This window comes from Miniopterus schreibersii (genome assembly GCF_964146895.1).
Source record: "Miniopterus schreibersii genome assembly, chromosome: 11".
Lineage (NCBI taxonomy): Eukaryota > Metazoa > Chordata > Mammalia > Chiroptera > Miniopteridae > Miniopterus > Miniopterus schreibersii.
In genome coordinates, this window is record NC_138111.1 from 7,644,994 (window position 1) to 7,664,715 (window position 19,722).

The window sequence follows — 19,722 nt, forward strand, 5'->3', positions numbered from 1 at the left end:
TAAATAACTCTAGAAGGAAGAATTCACAAAAAAGGAAAACTTTTAAAAAATGGACCTATATTGAAGCAGTAATTCCAAATCATGCATGATACTTCTGTTATTTTAGCCTGGTAGGAGCAGCACTTTGCAGATTTGGGGAGATTTCACAAGTCTACAGAATTCCAAACCCTTGTCCTAGTTAAAAAAAAGTAGAATAGATTTCAGTTTTTTATCTTTACAGGAGGAAGTGCCGGAAGAGTTGCAGTGATCTTTGGGGAGAGATTCTTGGCCCCATTTTCCCTACAATGTATGCATCTGACAGCTGGCCCATCATTCTATTTTTAGGCATAATCTATGGGATTACAGAGTGGCTTCATTTCTTTTAAAAAGATATGCTGCAGAAATGCAAGCTGTGTAGAAATGGTTTTGCTTTGTAGCAATTTGGAGACTATTTAGTACATAGATTTTATTTATTTATTTAACCAACTGATACAGATTCCTTTATACAGAGATTTCATCTTAAACTCAACTTCCAGTTGTGACTGTATTCTAACAAATTTGCAAAAGAAATGCTAAGGTAGAAATACTGTAAGTGGAGATTATTTTTACCACTTTGTATCATATCACTAATCTTCATTTCCTTCTCTCTGGGTCATATGAGGAGCAACATGCATATTCCTTATAGGACTTTAAAAACAATTCATAAGCATTCATTAAAGCACCTATTGCCATTTATTGAACACCATCTATATCCTAGGAACTGAGCTTGCCAGATGTATTCATTTACTTTATACGTTACAATAACCATAAGGGATGGTATCTTTATTTTGTATGAGGAAACTGAGGCTCCAAGCAATTGAGTAACTTGCCCAAGGGTCAAAAGTATGATATAGTAAAGCAAGCATTGGGACCCAGGTCTGTCTGATCTCAGAATCCATGTTTTTTCCCTGTAGTTGGCAGCCTCTACTAGTTTTAAGAAGATACTGATTGGTTGAACTGGAATCACGCAGTTCAGAAAGATGCAGTAATTCAAAATATAATTTTTGTGTGGGGGTTATAAAGGTATTATACTATAAAATAGAATTCAGTATAGGTGTGTGTTCATAAATACTTGTTTTGATTTAGAACTGTCATTTTGCAGGTTCTGTTACTTTATTGTATGAATGAAAATATTTAAAAAACATGGTTTACTAGTCTAGCACTTCAAATGTTCATTTGGAAAAGGCTCTTGCTTTTAGTTCACGAAGTATTTACAATTTAACAAATGATTTCTGAGATAAAGTTGCCCTAAAATTTGGAGGAAAATTAGTATCACTGGAGGTTAATCTTACCTATGCCAATGACTACTTTTTCTGGAAAAACCATGCCAGTGATTTAGAACTTGGCAGGTATGACTTTATTCTTTAGGTTGGAATGTCTGTGAAGCTCCAAATACAGAAATGTTTATTCAACACAGTACACAGAACTATGTGTTCAGACAACAGGAAGAAACCATTCTTTCTCCCAGGATATGGAGGAAGTTAGAAGCGGGACCACTAAGGAAAGTGAGAGGCCTAACAAACAAGACCTTGATAGCTTTGGGAAATGGCCTTGAGAAAGGAAGAACATTCAAAACTTGGAGTCAGGTCTTAGCTCTGCCCACTTGGGATAAAATGGAGTAATGATAACTTCTTACAGTTATTCTGAAGTCATGGTTATAAGTGGATTTTTAAATGATCAAGATGAAGGAGTGTGTTTTGAAACTACTTGAATTGCAACATTTTACCAGTGATGTAATTGCAGCAGTAATTATATTTAAGTAACCTGCAGTCATACTTTGTTGTAGAAAAATACCTTCTCATGCAGCTGGTTTTTACTTGGCCTATTTTAATGTAGTTTAAATTGAGTTTATTTAATTATTTTGGCCTAATAGCAAACAATTCTTGTTTCATTACTCATTGTTCTGCAGGTTCCGGTGCTTATTTGGTGGGCTCTGTACAACAGTACAAAATGCAGAATTAGTTTTCCCTTTTAAGTGTACATACATTTGTGGCAGGAAGAATGTGAATTCAGGATGGATCCTGAAAGCCATCTGAGATGGGAAAAGGGAAGCACTGCAGGAGACAGAGGCCTTTTTGGCCTGGCTTTGGCTTGACTTGTCACTTGCCGTGGTGAGCACAGAGAGGATGTGCTGTCTTGTTAAGGTTAAAAATAAAGCCCCCTCTCACTCTGCCACACCATCTTTCCCCCATCTACATTTAGTTCATTAGAACCACTGCACTTTCTGTTGCTTTCCTCAAAAAAAAAAATCTTTTTACTCTTGTTTGCGAAGATGTGCTCTTTACACCCAATATTTTGCTATAATGCAACTGCTCACTTTGACATCCTGCTGCAAACCCCTTTAGCTTTTGGATTTTCAAAGCCTGCTGCAGCCCAGTGCTTCTTGTTTTCTACCTTTTGAGTTTTTTTGCCTTCCCTCATCTAGGAGTGACTGGAGGAAGGGAAAGAGGTATATCATCGTTCATCATCATCACTTAAAAAAAAGGGGGGGGGGGCCCAGCTGGGCGTGGCTCAGTGGTTGAGCATCGACCTAGGATCCAGGAGATCGCAGTTGGATTCCCGGTCAGGGCACATGCTCAGGTTGTGGGCTCGATCCCGGTCGGAGGCGTGTATGAGGCAGCTGATCAATGACTCTCTCATCATTGATGTTTCTATCTCTCTCCCCCCCTCTCCCTTCCTCTCTCTGAAATCAACAAAGATTAAAAAAAAAGGAGGGGGTAGAGACATAATAGTTTATCCTATAGTCTGAGACAGATCAGTGGAGTCAGTCTGATCTCAGCTCTACCACACTCTTGTTGTGTGGCCTATGCCAAAACATCTCGTCTCTCTCAGAGCTCAGTTTTGTCATTTGCAGAAATGGGAAACACCGTTTTTGTCTTGCAAGTAATTGTTAAGTATTGAAAAAAATATATGTGAAACACTTAGTGCAGCGCTTAGCAGCACATGGGAAGTGTTCAATAATGATGTACGGTGTTCCTTTCTCCCAAACATTGATTCTTACACTTATCCAACAAACATGTATTAATCACTGTGTTAATCACTCCTATAAGGATAGCTTCTCGATCCTTTGTCCTTAAGTTCCATTTTATTATTGAGAAAAGCCTTTTAAGTTCCATGAAGCTGGCTTAAATGTGACTTTGGGATCATATATAATTTATAAATCAGGATCTGCCATGCAAAAAGAGCTCTGGAGATAAACCCCTGGATTTAATTTATCCATGACATTTTTGTCCCTTATTATTAGAGCATAGGATGATTGTTGTAAATTCTAAGCAAAACTAGATTCTAGATATATTAATGTATTAGAATTCTCCAGAGAAACAGAACCAGCATGGGGTGTGTGGGTATTTGTGTGTGTGTAGGTGTAGATAAGAAATTTTTTATAAGGAAATGGCTCACATAATTATGGAAGCTGGCAAGTCCAAAATCTTCAGGGTGGGGCTGACAGGCTGGAAACCCTGGAGAGCTGATATTTCAGTTTAGGTCCAACTGCTGTCTTCTGGAGAATTCTCTCTTGCTCAAAGGAGGCTGGTCTTTATATTCTGTTCTGGACTTCCACAAATTACACGAGGCCCATCCACGTTATGGAGGGCTATCTGGTTTACTCAAAGTCTACCAATTTCAATGTTAATCTCATCCAAAAACATTTTCACAGAAACACTCAGAATAATGTTTGACCAAATATCTGTACACCTAATAACCAGCCAAATTGGCACATAAAATTAACCACACTAGGTTTAATGAAGGACACAAGACTTAGAGATTCTTGTCAATATTGGTCATCATTTTTGTGCCTCTTAATAACATGACTGCAACTCTTTCAAAGTATTTTCACATACATTATCTCAGTTGATGACAGCAGCTCTTGTGAGGTTATCACAGCATAGGTATAACCCCATTTGTTTGAAGAGAGTACTGAGACTGAGACAGATTAGGAGACTTGCTGAAGGTCTCACAGCTAGTGAGTGGCAGAGCTACAATTTACTGAGATTCTGTAACTTCAAGCCCAGGCATTTCCCCCTTGGCCATTTTCTTTGTGTCAGCTGGGGAATTCTGGAATGGTTTTGAGAGCCTTGTGGCTTTTCTTCTTACAGTTAAGTTAATATCCTGCTCTTTCTGGGAAACATTTTGTGATAGAAAGTTCACAAAATATATATTGGCAGAACCTAAACATCTTCTTTTCAGATGACTCTAATGACACCATGAAGAGGAATGGAGGGAGAGGGGGGGAGGTAGGGAGGGAAGAAAGAGAGAGAGGGAGGGAGGGAGAAGGAGAGGAAGGGGAAGGGAAGTTGGGAGGATGTTAGCAGCAAAAAGAGTAATGTCAGAAAGTAATTAGAGCAGGACAAATGGATTGTGCTGCCATGTTCAAGGCTGTTATTTCTGTAGGCAGTGAGGAGGAAGGGCACTAATGCAATGTGACGGATCTGGAGCAAAACCCAGGGCCCACTGAGCAAACCGCAGAGACTCAACCAATGGCAACTCTCAAATCGCAAGGTTTGACTGAACAATATTTGATATCTCAAAGAGTTGTTTCGTGTTGTTTAAAGAAACCATTGTGTCAGGAGACCTACTTCCTTGATTTCAACTTTTGAGTAACTGCTTCATGGTCCTCTGTAGGTGGTTGTCAGTGTGTTCTAGGATAACTTCCATCCCAGAATTTTGTCCCTGCACATCCCAGGCTGGGCAGGGACATGAAGCCAAAAGGGATTCGGAAGAGAAGATACCTAGTGTAAAACTAATTGGGGACTTATTATTCAAAGAGAGAATGAAATAAAGAATCCTTACTAACATTCAACTTGATACTAGAAAATTGACCAAGAAAAAGGCAAAAGGTAATACTTTCACCTGTCTGAAGACAGGATGCTTTGATTTGCTAGCCTAGCTAACCTGTGACTGTGATCCCACTGCTGCTGCCAAGTACAAGGGAATTGTCACAGACCTTGAGAAAAAGAGATCGTTCATCATTTACCTGGAAAGAAGTCTTCACAAGTAGCTTGACTGTCTCCCCTGTAAGGCACCATACCTTTTAGTTGTCTTACTATTTGCTACCACTACTACAGCATGGTGGTCAAGAGCTTGTGCTTTAGTACTCAGACATTCCTAAGCTTATATTCTAGCTCTGCCCTTTATGAGCTGTTTGATCTTGGGTAACTTACCTAACCTCTCTGGGCCTCAGTTTATCACTAAAATAAGGATAATAAACTTACTTTTAGACTTCTTATGAGATTTTGGTAAGATAGTACACATAAAATATTTAGCATTGATGCCAGGCACAAAGTAAGGGCCCAGTAAGGGTAGAAGAGGAAGTGTGGGGTGGGGAGGCTTAAGTTGTCTACCAGAGACGTCTGTTCTTCAAAACTCTGGTCTCTGCAGAGATAAGTCGTTTATCCCTTAAGACCCTATAGTACAGCTGAGGGGGCTAGAATGATTAAACCAGGCTTTCTTTACTTAATACTCAGGGATAAGAAGGGGAAATTTATTATTCTGAAAAGTTGGACTCACAAGGTATAGACTATTGCTCTTGGTCATCTGAAGGGAATCACCTTTCCTTCCTAGCTCTTGGCTTGCCTGAACTGCTGCTGCCCACCCTACCCCGAAACCCTCTGACAACTCAGAACTTACCAGAGATAAAATTATGTTTTTTTAAATCCTCACCTGAGGATGTGTTTTATTATTATTATTATTGATTTTAGAGAGAGAGGTAGAGAAGGAGAGGGTGGTGGTGGAGGAACAAACTGATGTGTGAAATATCGATCAGTTGCTTCCGATACACACCCCAACTGGGGACCAAACCCGCAACCTGGGCATGTGTCCTGACTGGGAATTGAACCGGTGACCTTTCTGTGCACAAGATGACGCTCAACCAACTGAGCCACACTGCTAGGGTGAGTTTTGGCACATTTTTACTGCCACATTTATTGATTTAGTTGTGTTTTGGAGCTGGGCTTTGGTTGGGTTACTTGCAAGCAGTGGCTTCATGGTCCTCTGTAGTCTAGTTATATAACTTCGAGAATTATTTTTCTTTTCTCTTCGAAGGGCATGATCCTTAATCTGTCTACTTCACATGATGCTCATGAGGGTCAAATAGAGTAATGCAAGTGAAAGTCCTTTTCCAAAGGGTAAAGCATTATATGAGCATAAAATAATACATGGTTTATAAACATCTTTTTTCCTAGCTTTTTTTACAGATTCATTGAGGCATATTTTACTTATCATATAATTCACTCTGTACAATTCAGTGATGTTTAGTAAATTTACCCAAATTGTGTAATCATCACCATAAATCAATTTTAGAGCATATTCATCATCCCAGTAAAACCCCTGTGTCCCTTTACTGTTAATCCTATTCCCAGCTCCTGTTCTAAGCAGTCCTTAATCCTGTCTGTCTCTCTGGATTTGCTTTTTCTAGACATTTCATATACATGGAGTCAAGCAGTAAGTATTCTTTGTGTCTCGTTTCTTTTGTTTGGCATAATGGTTTTGCTGTTCATCTATGTCAGAGCATAGATGAGTAGTTTGGTTTTTTCTATTGCTGAATAGTATTCCACTGTGTGAATATACTATACATTTTGTCCACTCACCAGTTGATGGACAAGATAGGTGTTATTAGGAGGAATGCTGCTATGAACAAGTCTTTGTGTGGACATATGTTTTCATTATTTTTAGTATAAAAAGAGAAATCTTTTAACTATAAAAGTAATACATGCTTGTTCTGAATGTTTCTTTACATATGGAAGTATAAAACTTGGTAAATCAGTCACCTACCTAATGACACATCTTCCCACAGGTGGTGATGATAGTAGTAATGGTTATCATCATCTGAGTTTCTGAACACTGGCTGTGTGCCAGACACTGTGCCGCCATGTATGTGTAGGGCAGCAGTTCAGTTCAGTTTTATGTATGAATGTATGAATGAACTAATCATTTGAAGTTGATACTGTTTTTTCCTCATTTTATGAGGAAACTGAAGTTTGAGGATTAAGTGTAAAGTTACACTTCTAGTAAGTGGTAGAGTCATTATTTTTATGGTTACATTCAATGGATATGCCAGGCTTAATTCAACTTTTGTTAGTGGGCATTAGGTTGCTTTTATTTGTTCTCATTATGAACAGGGCTGTAGCAAATATACTTGTACAATACTTTGCTTTGTGGCATTACTTTTGCAGCTTAAAATCCTAGAACTGGAATTTCCAAGTGAGAGGGTTTGTACATTTAGATTTTGGTGCTTTTAAGTCCCCCCCCCCATTGAAAAGTGGTAAATAATACCCCTCCCCCAGACTCCCTCACCCCTGCAATCAGGATATAAGAGCCTATTTTTCCACCCTCATCATTGCTGCATTATCTCTGTAATACAGGCTATGATATCAGTCCCAGAGAGGGGTAGTAGCGAGTAGCTTACCAGTAGTTTCCAACCTTTTGACAGGTAAGGATTTGGCATTTATCTGGGTTCTCAAGAGCTGCAGTATTGGAGTAGCCCAAACTGTAATTCAGATTAATTTAAGATGGCTCAACTTGGTTGGTGATCTAAAATGAAAACCGAGACATTTCAGCTATAGTTGTTTTCATTTAAAAAAATTTTTATTTATTTATTTCAGAGAGGGGAAGGGAGAGAGGAACATCAATGATGAGAAGAATCAGCAATCTGCTGCCTCCTGCACCCCCCCTCCCAACGGGATGGAGCCTGAAACCCAGGCATATGCCCTGACCAGGAATAGAACCCATGACCTTCAGCTTCATGGGTCAACGCTCAACCATTGAATCATACCTGCGGGCCTCCCATTTTTTTTTTTACTATATCCTAAATCTCTGGTCTTCTGGTTACCTTTTGCCTCATTTCTGCCTACAACATCCCTGCCTTGCACCCAACTCAGTTTAAGGTGAAGTCGAGAAGAGGGGAGATAAGAACTTGGATATCTATGATAAGTGTGCTTACCCTTTCCATTTCTTTCCTTCAACAAAAATAGCCAAAGTGAGGCCAACAGCCTAATACTATCCTTTTTTGGTCTCACCAGGGGTAAGTCTGTAGTCATTTCTGTTACTAGTGGCACCCAAGTTGGCATGGTCTCTGTAGCCAGTATAGCACTATATACCTGTTTATGGGCAAGTAAATTTTTCATCATGGTGCCAGTAAAGGAATCAAGGACACAGAAGTGTTCAGTGTTGCTGGTTATTAGTTATGGGTGATCCCTAGTTGTCCTACTTGAGCCAGGGCCTACCATACCTTCCAGATCTTGGCAGCCCTGGTTAGCACTGCCCTGTGGATTTTGCCTTTGTCTCCTAATCATCCCTTTCCACTCCCCAAGCTTGGAGCCCTCATCCTGAGGCCCTTAGTCTGGAGGATGCTGCCCTCTGCTGGTGGACTGTAGGACAGCCACCAGGCATTGGGGATGGGTCTGATCACTAGAGGAACTGACACTGATGTGTGTGGGCCAGAGTCATAAAGCTTTCCATAGTCTCCAACTTCATGAACCAGTCTAAGACTTTTTGCTATGAAAATAGTTCAGCAGGCATTAGAAAATATACAAGTACTGATACTTTCATTATAACATTATAGTAGCAAAATAATAAAACCTAGATGTCCAGCTTGTGCTTACAGCTACTAAAATTGGCTGTGTAAAAGACAGCATGGAAGAATGAAAATATTTATCACAAATCAAAAACCGGGCAGAATATACCAATTGCAATCGTGGGAGGTACCTCTCATGGAAGATAATGGCTAATCTGGAATCCTCAAAACTAGTTGTCAAAGCTGGGATGATTTCTTTGATGTTTATTGTTAGTAAAACAGTATGTCCATACATTTCTTTAGTATTGTCATATTCTGTCTTTTCTCCTGGAACAAATTCATGACATTTGAGTGGCCTGCTATAAACGTTTCTATGATGCATGGTCCTCCTTCAGACATGATTTCCTAGGACAGTAAGATGGTGCCTTAGGTAACAACAGACTAAAACAGGCACCCCAGCTGTGACAGGAACTTCCTAAGCAGCCTCTTCACCTGTGGTTTCTTTTATAATAGAAGAGGCCAGATAGAATGTAGACATTACTTTGTGTGATTTGACAAGGACCTGACTTGCCTCCCTGTGTGGGTCTGCACTTCAAATGATGCCCGGTAAGATATCTGATATTTCTGAGAATTTTCTTCTTGTAAAGATCCTTGAGGAGGGAAAGGGGCCTTTTGCAAAACCGAAACTTCTGTTTTTTAAACTAAGCACCACATTACACATTTGGGTGGGAATAATAAATACTGACTCATATGTCAGGATCCTTTTTATGGAACAAGTAAATTTCTTAGTTTTCAGTAGAGCCAAGGCTAGAGTGAGGCAAATGAAATACCCAAAGTGCAAAATTTAAGACAACAGTCACTCTTGGGGTCATGTAAGTACAGGATCAGCCCTTTTTCTCAAACAGTCCCTGAGTACCAGCTGTGCTCAGCTCTGGGGAAAACATCATTCCTGGTGTGATGAGATAGATCGTTCATCATTCTTTCTTAGACTAAGCCTGGACCTAGAGCCTAGGGACTCTGGACTCTAGAAGAGGCTGTCTGGTTGAGCAGGTTTGGTCAACCAACCACTTGGCTTTCAGCTGTGAATTTAGCGCAAGAGAGTAGCCCACTGATGAGTTAATCCTTGAAAGTGTGTTTTGCATCTGAGATAGTCTGAGTGGTTCTATAAAAGCAACAGATTATTTATGCATTCCTCTAAAAAATCACTGCCAGCATGTGCTACCTACCTACCCAAGGATGACCCCCCACCCCAAGGGTGTACTTTGCTGCCCTTTGTTCCATTTTCATAAGGGTCTTAACACCAGGAGAAATGCCTGCATTGCTGTGCTAGAGAGTCTGTCCAAATTGTTTGGGGGGATGGTCAGGGAAGGCTCATGCAGGTGACCAGGAATGTATTGTCTGCCTGCTTACTACTGCCTGACATCACTTTAGGCACGTAGCAATGGAGAGAAGGGACTAGCTGAATGATTGACTGACTGAAATCTAGAATGAGTCTTGCAGAGTAACCAGATACAGTCTAAAAAGTCTGGTTTCTTATCTCCTTAATCATTTCCCTACTTCTTGACTTCCTATATTGACAAATGTTTGAATTTCTTCCAGTTTTTAAAAATTGTAGCATGTTTTAGTGACCATCCTTATACATATATCTTTGTGAACATGTGTGAGTATTTCTGTAAGATAGAGTAGTAAAAGTGGAGTCCTTGGGTCAAAGGGTGTGCACAGTTTAAATGTTGATAGACACTGTAAGCTGTATTTAAGTTGTGTATCAATCATCAACATTATATAAGCATATCCATTTTCTCAAACCTCTCCAACACTGAAATATTGTCAGCATTCTAAATTTTTTGCCAGTTAGTTGAATGATAAATGGTCGCTTTAATTTGAGTTTTTAGTGACCTTTTTATTATTATTTATACTATAGTCATATGAGGGCATCTTTGCTTGGTTATATGCTGTGCTCATTGGGGAGTTTGTCTTTTTCTTCTGATTTATAGGATTTCTTTATGTTTGTAAATATTAATGGGTATGTTTGTGTGTGTGTGTTTACGTGTCTTATGCCTTTCTGTTTATAAAGTGTTTTCCACACATTCTAATTTGTTCCTTAGAACACTCCTGAGTTAGGACAGTAGGTATAATTATCCTCATTTACAGGTGAAAAATTAAGATTATATAAGTAATAAGTAACGGGTTTTCTGACTTCAGTTATTCTAGCTACAGCTCTTTTTAGTTCTAAATTCCAAGAACATTTGAATATTGACTATAATCAATCTTCTGTCATTCATCTCTTTAAGAAAGATTTATGGTTCAGCATCTGCTTACAAGGTTTTGTATACTCAGGGGAAAAAACCTTTAGGGCAGGGAAGAATTGGAGAACATTATTTAGAAGATGTAATGTCTAGATTAGTTGAGAATTAAATAACTCATGGAAACTAGCCAGGCAGAAGGAACAGTACATGTAAAAGCACATTTGGGAAACTTCAAATAGCACTAGTTGTTGAAAGCATTGGGAATATGAGAAAGGAGATGGGAGAGGCTGGCAAGGGGCTCAATCAGGAAGGCCCTTGTAATCTTGGGAAGGTGCTTTTTTCCTCCCTGATAGATCTGAAGTACCATGGTTTTATTTGTATTTTAGAAACTAGCCCAAGAGGAGAAGAATGGATTTGGGGGGACGGTGCCTGGGGGGAGACCAGACATGTAGAAGAAAATAGTAGCTAACAAGACAGACCTATAAGAAAGCTCTTGAAATAAGCCAGCTGAGAAATAATGGTGGCTGAGAATAGGACAGTAGAGATGAAAATAAATACATGAGTTCAAGAAGATTTGTTTGTTTTACTTTATATTATTAGATTTATATATATATGTACACACACACACACACATATATATGTACATAAAGTAATATAATGAACCAGTGTATCCAGTCTCAATAACCATCACCTAGTGGCTAATCCTGTCCCACCCATACCTCCACCCACTTCTTCCCCTCCATGTTATTTTGAAATAAATCTCAAGTATCATCATTTCATCCATTAATATTCCAGTGTATAGCTCTAAAATTTTCTTAATCTAGAGATCGCTCCATCTTTTTCTTTCTAATTTAATTTAAGAGATTAGGTGATTTATCTTGTTGAATTTACCACAGCCCAGATTTTGCTGATTGCATCCTTGTGATGTAGATGAATGTGTTCCTCTGAACTCTGTAGTTCTTTTATTTTAATCATTGGATCTAGAGACCTGATCATCTTCAGGTTCAACTTTTTTAGCAAGACTACCTCATGGGGGTGTTGAGTCATTCCATCGGAAGATATGTACTGTCCGTGTTCTCTCTTTTTATGTTAACTGTTGATGATCAATAGCTAAGATCTCTTATTTCATAGTAATATTCTAATTCTAGTATTTCTTATTTATTTGTTAGCTTGAATAAAGAGAAATTTTTTCATTGCTGTTTATTACTCTGGTATATTTCATCTAGAAATGGCAGAATAAATCTTTTTTTTTCCTTTTATTTAAAAATTTTCAAAATACTGTGTTGGATCCCTACCATCTTCAGTGGTGACAATTTAATTTTTTAGTTATTATTAACTTCTGGATTTAAACATTTGTATTTGAGTTAATTGCATTTTTTTTTAAGGATACTCAAATGTCCCATCTGTGGTGAGAGAATGACTGACTGGAGGCATTTGAGGGGATAGAAAAGATAGGAATAATGACAGGTTGAATGTGTGTGAGAAAGGAGTGAAGAAAAAAATCCCAGGTTTTTGGCTTGAGTGTGTGAGACTGTTCCCTGAAACAGGGAGCCCAGAGAAAGGAGCAGGTTTTAAAGGGAGGACATGTCTAGGTATGTCTCAGGGGCTTAGGATAGATCCATCTAGATGCTGCTGCCCAGAAGGCAACTAGATATCAAGATATGAGGCTCAGGGGAGAGTCCTGTTACTATGTGTGTAATTGACTCAGATTGGGTTTACGTGTGTGATATTTTGTTTGATAAAAATCAATCCCTTTGCCAACTGAATCCAGGTTCTACCCCAAAGTAAGATTATTAATCCCCTATTGACTTCTCTTTTCTTGCACCTATATTTAGAGTCAGGTTCAATCACGAGTAGAGTAGGAAGGACAGTGTTGGTTGCAGGTAGGATTGCCACTTGGCTGGTTTACAACCGGTCTTGTTGGTTTTCAGGTTTATTAAACCCATTCCCTCAATTAGAAGAGAGCTCTGTGCATGAGTAGGATTTACTAGAGTTGGACTTAAAGCTGTGCAAACTGGTTTTGGCTTTGCAGGAATGGCCCAGAGCAGTCTTTTTGTGGATATCAGTATTCCTTAAAGATATTCTTTTCCACCCCACCCCCATGTTCCTGCCCTCTGAAGCAACTCCCTTCCTGTCTTCCTTTCTCTAGTTAACAAATATTGAACTCCTGCTTTGTGTCACATACTGTGGATACAATGATGAACAGAATAGGGGACAAGGTCCCTGCCTTCATGTAGCTTGGAACCTTGTGTGAGATATATATGTTAAATATGTTAATCATAGACCACCAGCAATATATGATTCCACACTAATACAGGAACTCAACAAATAGGCCATATTGGTCAAAAATCTCTTACTACCAGTCCTGGGCCTTCATTATTGGAAGATTCAGTGTCAGGTAGGCTTACAAGTCAGGAAATACAAATAAGGACTCCAAAATGGAGTTTGTCTTGGGGGGAAAAAAACCTTCTCTGAAGTAAGATAAAAGAGTTAGAAAATGTGAAACTGAAGTAGACTGTGAATGTGCCGTTAAGTTTAATGGAATAACTGCACACCAGCCACCCACTCACCCACACAACACACACACTGAGAGCCTTCTAACTGCTTTAGCATATTATGAATACTTACTATAACCTAAACCTAAGGCTGGGACCTGGAAATACGAAGGCTTGACTCTTTGGGGGTACATTCAGATTAATAAAGAAGATAGAGCTGTAAAATAAAATACTAGGTAATATGTATTGTCATGGCATATTTTAGGAATCCAGGCAGAATAGAAGAAGGATGTGATTTGACTCTGTCTGATTTGGGGTCTGGGAGGTTGGAGTCTTAGAATACCTCACAGTGGAGGTGATATTTAACTTGAGTCCAGAAAGATGAGTCAGCAATAGTGGAAGCTATGAGGAAGTAGTGAGAAGAGTTATCCAGGGAGATGGATACTTGCACTGCACGTGGGTCAGTGTGGCCTGAGCTATGTATGGATGCTTATGGGAGTGGTGGTAAATGAACCTGGAGAGATCTACAGGGGTTGGATGGAAAAGGGCCTTGGGGTGTGCACCTTTGTATTGTAGGTGCCTGGGAGCCATTGACTGGGCATGGTGAGATCATGCCACAGTTATTTGAGGTTTTTATCTTGCAGGAGTTACTTATAGGCAGAAGCCTCTTCCTGTGTCACCTGACTATTTTCCCCCCTCTAGGTTAGGCAGATGGGTAGATAGACAAATGAAACAATTTAAGAAGTCAGGACTGAGACCAGAGTTTATCTGGAAAATTCTGGACTTCAAGAGGTCTTCCTTTTTAGGAGCACCAAAGGAGAAAGGCTTTCTGTTCATTTGCCCTGCCCCCAAGTCTTGCTAATTTTTTACTACTTTAATCTTTTTTTTGTTTGTTTATTTTTTTTACTTCATTTGCACATGTTGCCTAACAGCAGTTTGAGATGTTGCTGTATTCAGAGTTACAATATTTATTTGCATTAATCTCTGGCTGATCTAGGTCTTAATTGTGAAAGTGAACAGGCAGGGATGCCAACTTGTTCAGACCTCTCAGGGCATAGAATATACAAACATTTATGTTTGTATACATAATAACTGTATATCTGGTTCTTTTTTTCTTTTCATTCAAAAGGGACTGACTTATACTATAATCTGTTCTTGGTTGTGATACTTTAAGAACTCACACACAAAATCTTGACTGGGAAATTTATATGGAATTGTGTGTTTTTTAATGGAGGGCGGGCTGGCTTTTTCCAGGTTCTTCAGTTTGTTGGGTAGGAAACTGATTCATTTAAATACCCTGCTGATAATTAAATTTCTTTGATTGTCTCAGAAATGTCTTTTTACAGTTGATTTGTTCAAATCAGGATTCAAGTAAGGTACATATGTTGCATTTGGTTGTTATATATAAGGCCATTCTTTTTTCTTTTTCTTTTTTAAAATATATATCTTTATTGATTTCAGAGAGAGGAAGGGAGAGGGAGAAGGAGACAGAAACATCAATGATGAGAGTCATTGATCGGCTGCCTCCTGCACACCCCCAACTGGGGATCAAGCCTGCAACCTGGGCATGTGCCCTGACTGGGAATTGAACCGTGATCTCCTGGATCCTAGGTCGATGCTCAGCCACTGAGCCACGCCCGGCAGGGCTATAAGGCCATTCTTAAATCATGTCTTTTCTTTCATAGCCAGTCATGTTACTCTTTTGCACACAGATTTAATTCCTGACTTTATAGCATAGGCATTAAAAAGTCTTTTGAGGTCTTACCACTTCTACCCATTCCTTGAGTCCTGGAATATCTTTCCTATGTACTTGCGGAACTCCAAGGTTCCGCTCACATGCACTGCCCTCTCTGTGGCATCCCCCTCCAGCCTAATGAATTGTTCCTTCATCTGTTTCCATAACACTTAGTACATACCTCATTTATTTGTTTACGTGTTTGTACTACAAAGGGGTTAGTATGGAGTGATGGAAATGAGGCTAGAGAGATACCAGATATTTAGCACCTCTAGGGCAAGGTGACATAAAATTCATTTCTGTCACTTCAGCCAGCATAGTGTCTAGATCACAGGAAACACTCAGCGAATATTTGTAGAATTGGATTTTAAAAACCCTAGTTTCTGGAATATTTTTAGTTTAAAACTCCTAGTTGTTTTTAGTTTACTGAGCTATGAATTCCCCTTTCCAACTACAGAGGTGGAAAGCAAAACCTGAAATTGTATCTGAGCGTGTTCTTTGTTGCTTCTGTTCTTGTTCAACACTTAGGAGGTTTGCTTGTTAGTCCCTACTATGGCTTCGCTTGGCTCTGTTTCATTGTTCCTTTCAGTCTAATGATACTCTTTCCCTTGCCATAGCATCTGACAGGTAAGAACCATAGACCTTGGGTCCTTATTTTTGTGGTTTGCAAGGTTAAAAGGGATTTAAGACATTTTTGGCTTATTTCTGGATTTCTAAAATGGATAGTTCCCTTTCATCAGAGTGATCATATAGCTTTTGCTTTGTATTAGACTTTCATTGAAACTTCTTAGAAACAAATAAGATTGAAGTGATTCCAGTGATTGTGTGGCCACTAGAATTGCCACCTTTTGTTTTACATGGAAGGACTAAGCATATTCCATCATGATACCCCCCTTTAACTTCAAAATCTGCAGCTTCTTTGAAAGCTGCCATTTGAATAAACAGACAGATGGGAAGTGATCTTGAATAGTAACATCTAAAAGAGGCTCTTTTTTGGACTAGAATATTTAGTTTTCTTCTCAGTTGGTCTGATGACTTCTGCTTTTCCCTTTCTTTGGGCCTCATTTTTCCCATCTTTAAAATAAAAGTGGAACCAGTCTCTTGCAAGGTTAACTAAGGTTCTGCCATTCACAATTTGGACTCAGATTTTGAATTCTATTAGATGTGCAGTATGCAAATGCTGCAGATGTTGGTTGGATGCAGAATTTTGTTCATCTACTTTTCTCTACATTACAAAGCTAATATTAGCAAATAGAAAATTTGCTGATTTCTTATTTCCTTTTCTCCTCTTCCTACTCATAAATTCCAGGAATCCTTTTAATCTTTTTAAGTGATTTCCCCCCTCTGCAGTTGTTTTTAACAGTGTTGCTGGGAGCCCTAGTTAAGATTTGGAGTTAGTCTTTGTGTGCAAGTGGTGGATGAGATGCCTGTCACGTTCTCTTCCCCCTTCCTCTCAGTAGAGCCTGTAAAGGGCTCTCAACCTGTGGAACTGAGGATGCTGAAGAAATAAGACTGTACAAAGGTAAGACTGGCCGCCCTGGCCGGTGTGGCTCAGTTGGCTGCACCCAGGACCAGTGGGTTGATTCCTGGTCAGCGCACATGCCCAAGTTGTGGGTTCGATCCCCGGTCAGGGTGTGTGTGGGAGGCAACCAATCAGTGCTTCTTTCTCACATTGATGTTTCTCTCTCCTTTCCTCTCTCTAAAATCAATTTAAAAAACACATATTAAAAAAAAAAAGATAAGACTTACACATCTTTTTAAAAAATTTTTTCGTCACCAGTTGTCCTCCCTATACCCTCTTCCACCCCACCATCTGCTTAAATTATGTTAAAGATTTCTTCTCAGGCTTATAAGTGCATCAAGGATTATTACAAAGACCCACCCTTAAAAATCAGGAACTCTGGCACCGGGGCCGGGTGGCTCAGTTGGTTGGAGCGTTGTCCCAGTGCACCACAGTTGTGGGTTCGATCCCTGGTCAGGGCACATGCAAGAATCAACCAATGATGCACAGATTAGCAGAACAGCAAAGCTGATTTTCTCCCTTCCTCCCTCTCTCTCTCTCAAAAAAAAAAAAGTTAAAAAAATCAGGGACTCTGCTGTCTTGATACTAGGAGCCTATCTAATAGTTTCCCATTTTTTCCTTCAAAGAGTGGTGCCATAAAGCAAAGAGGCTTACTACACCTCTGTTGTGTGCAGGAGCTGAGTTCAGAGAAACCTGTATCCTCCAGAGAAACAGAGCTGCCTTTGAATGAGTTCCCAGTTGATTGCTTTTTGCTGATGGACTTTCCCCTTGTTCAGCCTTTCCCTCCTCATTCTATTCATAGTCACCTTACTAAAATTATAAGAGGTACATTAAGTTCCACAGGGATTGAAAGAAAATATTAATCTCTTGAGTGGGGTGGGAGTGGGGGTAGGAAAGCTGGTTGGTATGTTGGTGTTTGGAGTGAGGTGTGTGGTGGCAGTGGCAGAACATTTATTTTTAGGCAGATAAATTATAGCCTTTCCTCCTTCTCTAAATCATTGGTCACTTTCTTTTTAGGTTCTACTCTGTAAGATGACCCTAATGCTCTCAATTGGTTGGAAAAGCCTTCTAGTAGCAATGGTAGCAATATTTGCCATTCAGTTATATGACTGCCAAGTGACAGATTCCACTCCCACCCCAAGAAGGGTTTCCTTTTTTTCTGGAACACTGCTGTAAAATGTGCCTGGCTTTTAAGTTATTCCCAAGGCTAGAGTGAAAGGGAGATTTCATAGGATGAAACACTTTGTACATTTAAAATGCATTTATCCCTGGGAATCAGTCTCTCTTTGGATCATCCCACCTACCCAGTGAAACTTGCCCTCTTACTGGGTTCTGGTATCTGAATGGGTAGCTGGATGTTTGGCATCATGTGTTATTAGCATATGACTCAGATTTGCCAGCCTCTGCAGCACTGTGGCAGGGTTTGAACGGTGTACGTGTGCACTGGGCATGACGCACTCTACCACGTATTGTTGGTGTGGTTCACAAAGCAGAGAGACATAGCATAACGATTGCTTAAGATCTTAAGAGTTTTAAAGGAATGAAGCAGGAAGCTTACTTAAAGATTTAAGAATCTGGCTGGAGGCAGGGGGTGGAATTTCTAACCTTTGCTTTCTGAAAGGGTTCTGCAGACCTAGTTTCCTTTCTCCACATTCTTTCAGACTAGTGTGTATAACCAGAGCATGGAAATTGAGGACCAGAGTTAAAGTGGACCTTGCAAATAACTCAGAGCTTTGTGTTGTAATTTTCTCAGAAAAATTTGCCTTGTCATTGTTTATTATAATGACAAAAGGCAGGGAATCCCACTTCCCCATCCCCCCTCCCCCAAACAGGCATAGCATGGAGCTTTTGTTTGTCTTTTCCTTGTGCCAAAGGTTTCAACTCTAAATTTTCTAGTCCAGAGTATAGAATAATTCTTGAAAGAAAGAAGGGGAGGGGAAAAAATCCCTCATATTAGAACTTTTAAAATTTAAATGAAAACCAGGTCCTTCTAAAATAAAATGTTCCCTTTTAATTTTAGAATCTCAGTTTAAAGAACATCAGAAGAATATTTCCCATTAAATATTTCCATTATAGTTTTCAGAGAGCCATGCTAGGCAGTATTGTTAACTAAAGAAAATAAGTCTATCAGTTCTACTTAGATAACCTTTGGTAATAAACGAACTCCATACACGTTGTGACCTTAGCGCCTGAACTTTCTAATCACATGACCGGCTTGTAAACTGACCTGTGAGGATGACTGTCGTAGTCCCTGCTAAGAGAGAGAAATTGGCCAAGTGTCGGAAGGGTGGTCATCAAGCTGGACTTGTCCTGTAATCTGTTTCTTCATGGCTGCAATAAGTCTTCTCAACAAACTCCAAGAAGCATGAAATGGAGACATGGGAAGGTAAGGGAACTGACTCCTTGAGACTGGGACCAAATCTAAGGTTTAGAAATTCTTTGAAGGTTTAGAGCAAATAGTAGCTTTGAGGGAGGAGGGAGGCAGTCCACTCCTCTTTTGTGTTTTGGCAGAATTCAGCCAACAAGTTTTCATGTACATAGCAACTGGCTATAAATGTTTGGAATAGAGAAAATCGAGGGAAACTGTAGTGAACTGGTGGTTGTGGTTGATGTTTTTAAGAGAAAAAGCAGAAAAAAAAGGAAAAACAATTTAAATTTTATAGTGCCTTGAAAAAATCTTAAACTTCATTTTACGTCACATTCCTTAAGTTTACATTTTAAAAAATTGCCCTGTTTACCTCTTGACAGAATTTGTTTATATTTTAAATTCCTTAATCCAGTTCATCCTTTCTGCCAAAGCCTTTATTTAGTGCTGTTAATTATAGATAGTATTGAGATCATGAGGCTGTTGATAAGGCAACCTCATTTTCTTTGGGTAACTTAGATACTTTGCAATTTGGGCATAAGACTAAGCCATTGCTAATTTCTTTTAAAGTGGGTTGTTTTTAAAAGTAAATATTCTTGCTTTCTCTCATTAATAGCCCCTAGTTAGTGTTGCAGTTCATATATTTGGAGATAGGCTCCTACTTGTGTGCGAGTGCCCTACACCTTTATATTTGGGCCAGGAAAGACATATATAGCTAAAGAAACAGCTAAGGTGAATCTTAGTATTAAAGATACGCTGTATTTGTTTGCTGTGTTTATAAAGTATGGAGCCTAAGAGTTTGCCAAGAGTTTGGTTTCTTATAGACAAGTAC

At 39.3% G+C, this 19,722-nt stretch overlaps 1 protein-coding gene across 3 annotated transcripts in view; it reads left to right on the forward strand.

The window, feature by feature from the left end:
- The window catches only part of NR6A1 (nuclear receptor subfamily 6 group A member 1), a 158,525-nt gene that overhangs the window by 92,792 nt on the left and 46,011 nt on the right, over positions 1-19,722 (forward strand). The window contains exon 1 of one of the 3 annotated variants that reach the window (XM_081150748.1): positions 18,751-18,911. The exons of the other annotated variants lie outside the window; for them this stretch is intronic. Coding sequence (XP_081006874.1) covers positions 18,896-18,911 — 16 coding nt within the window. The 5' untranslated portion in view covers positions 18,751-18,895. Of the gene's footprint in view, positions 1-18,750; positions 18,912-19,722 lie in introns of those variants that run through there. 3 annotated transcript variants of the gene reach the window in all.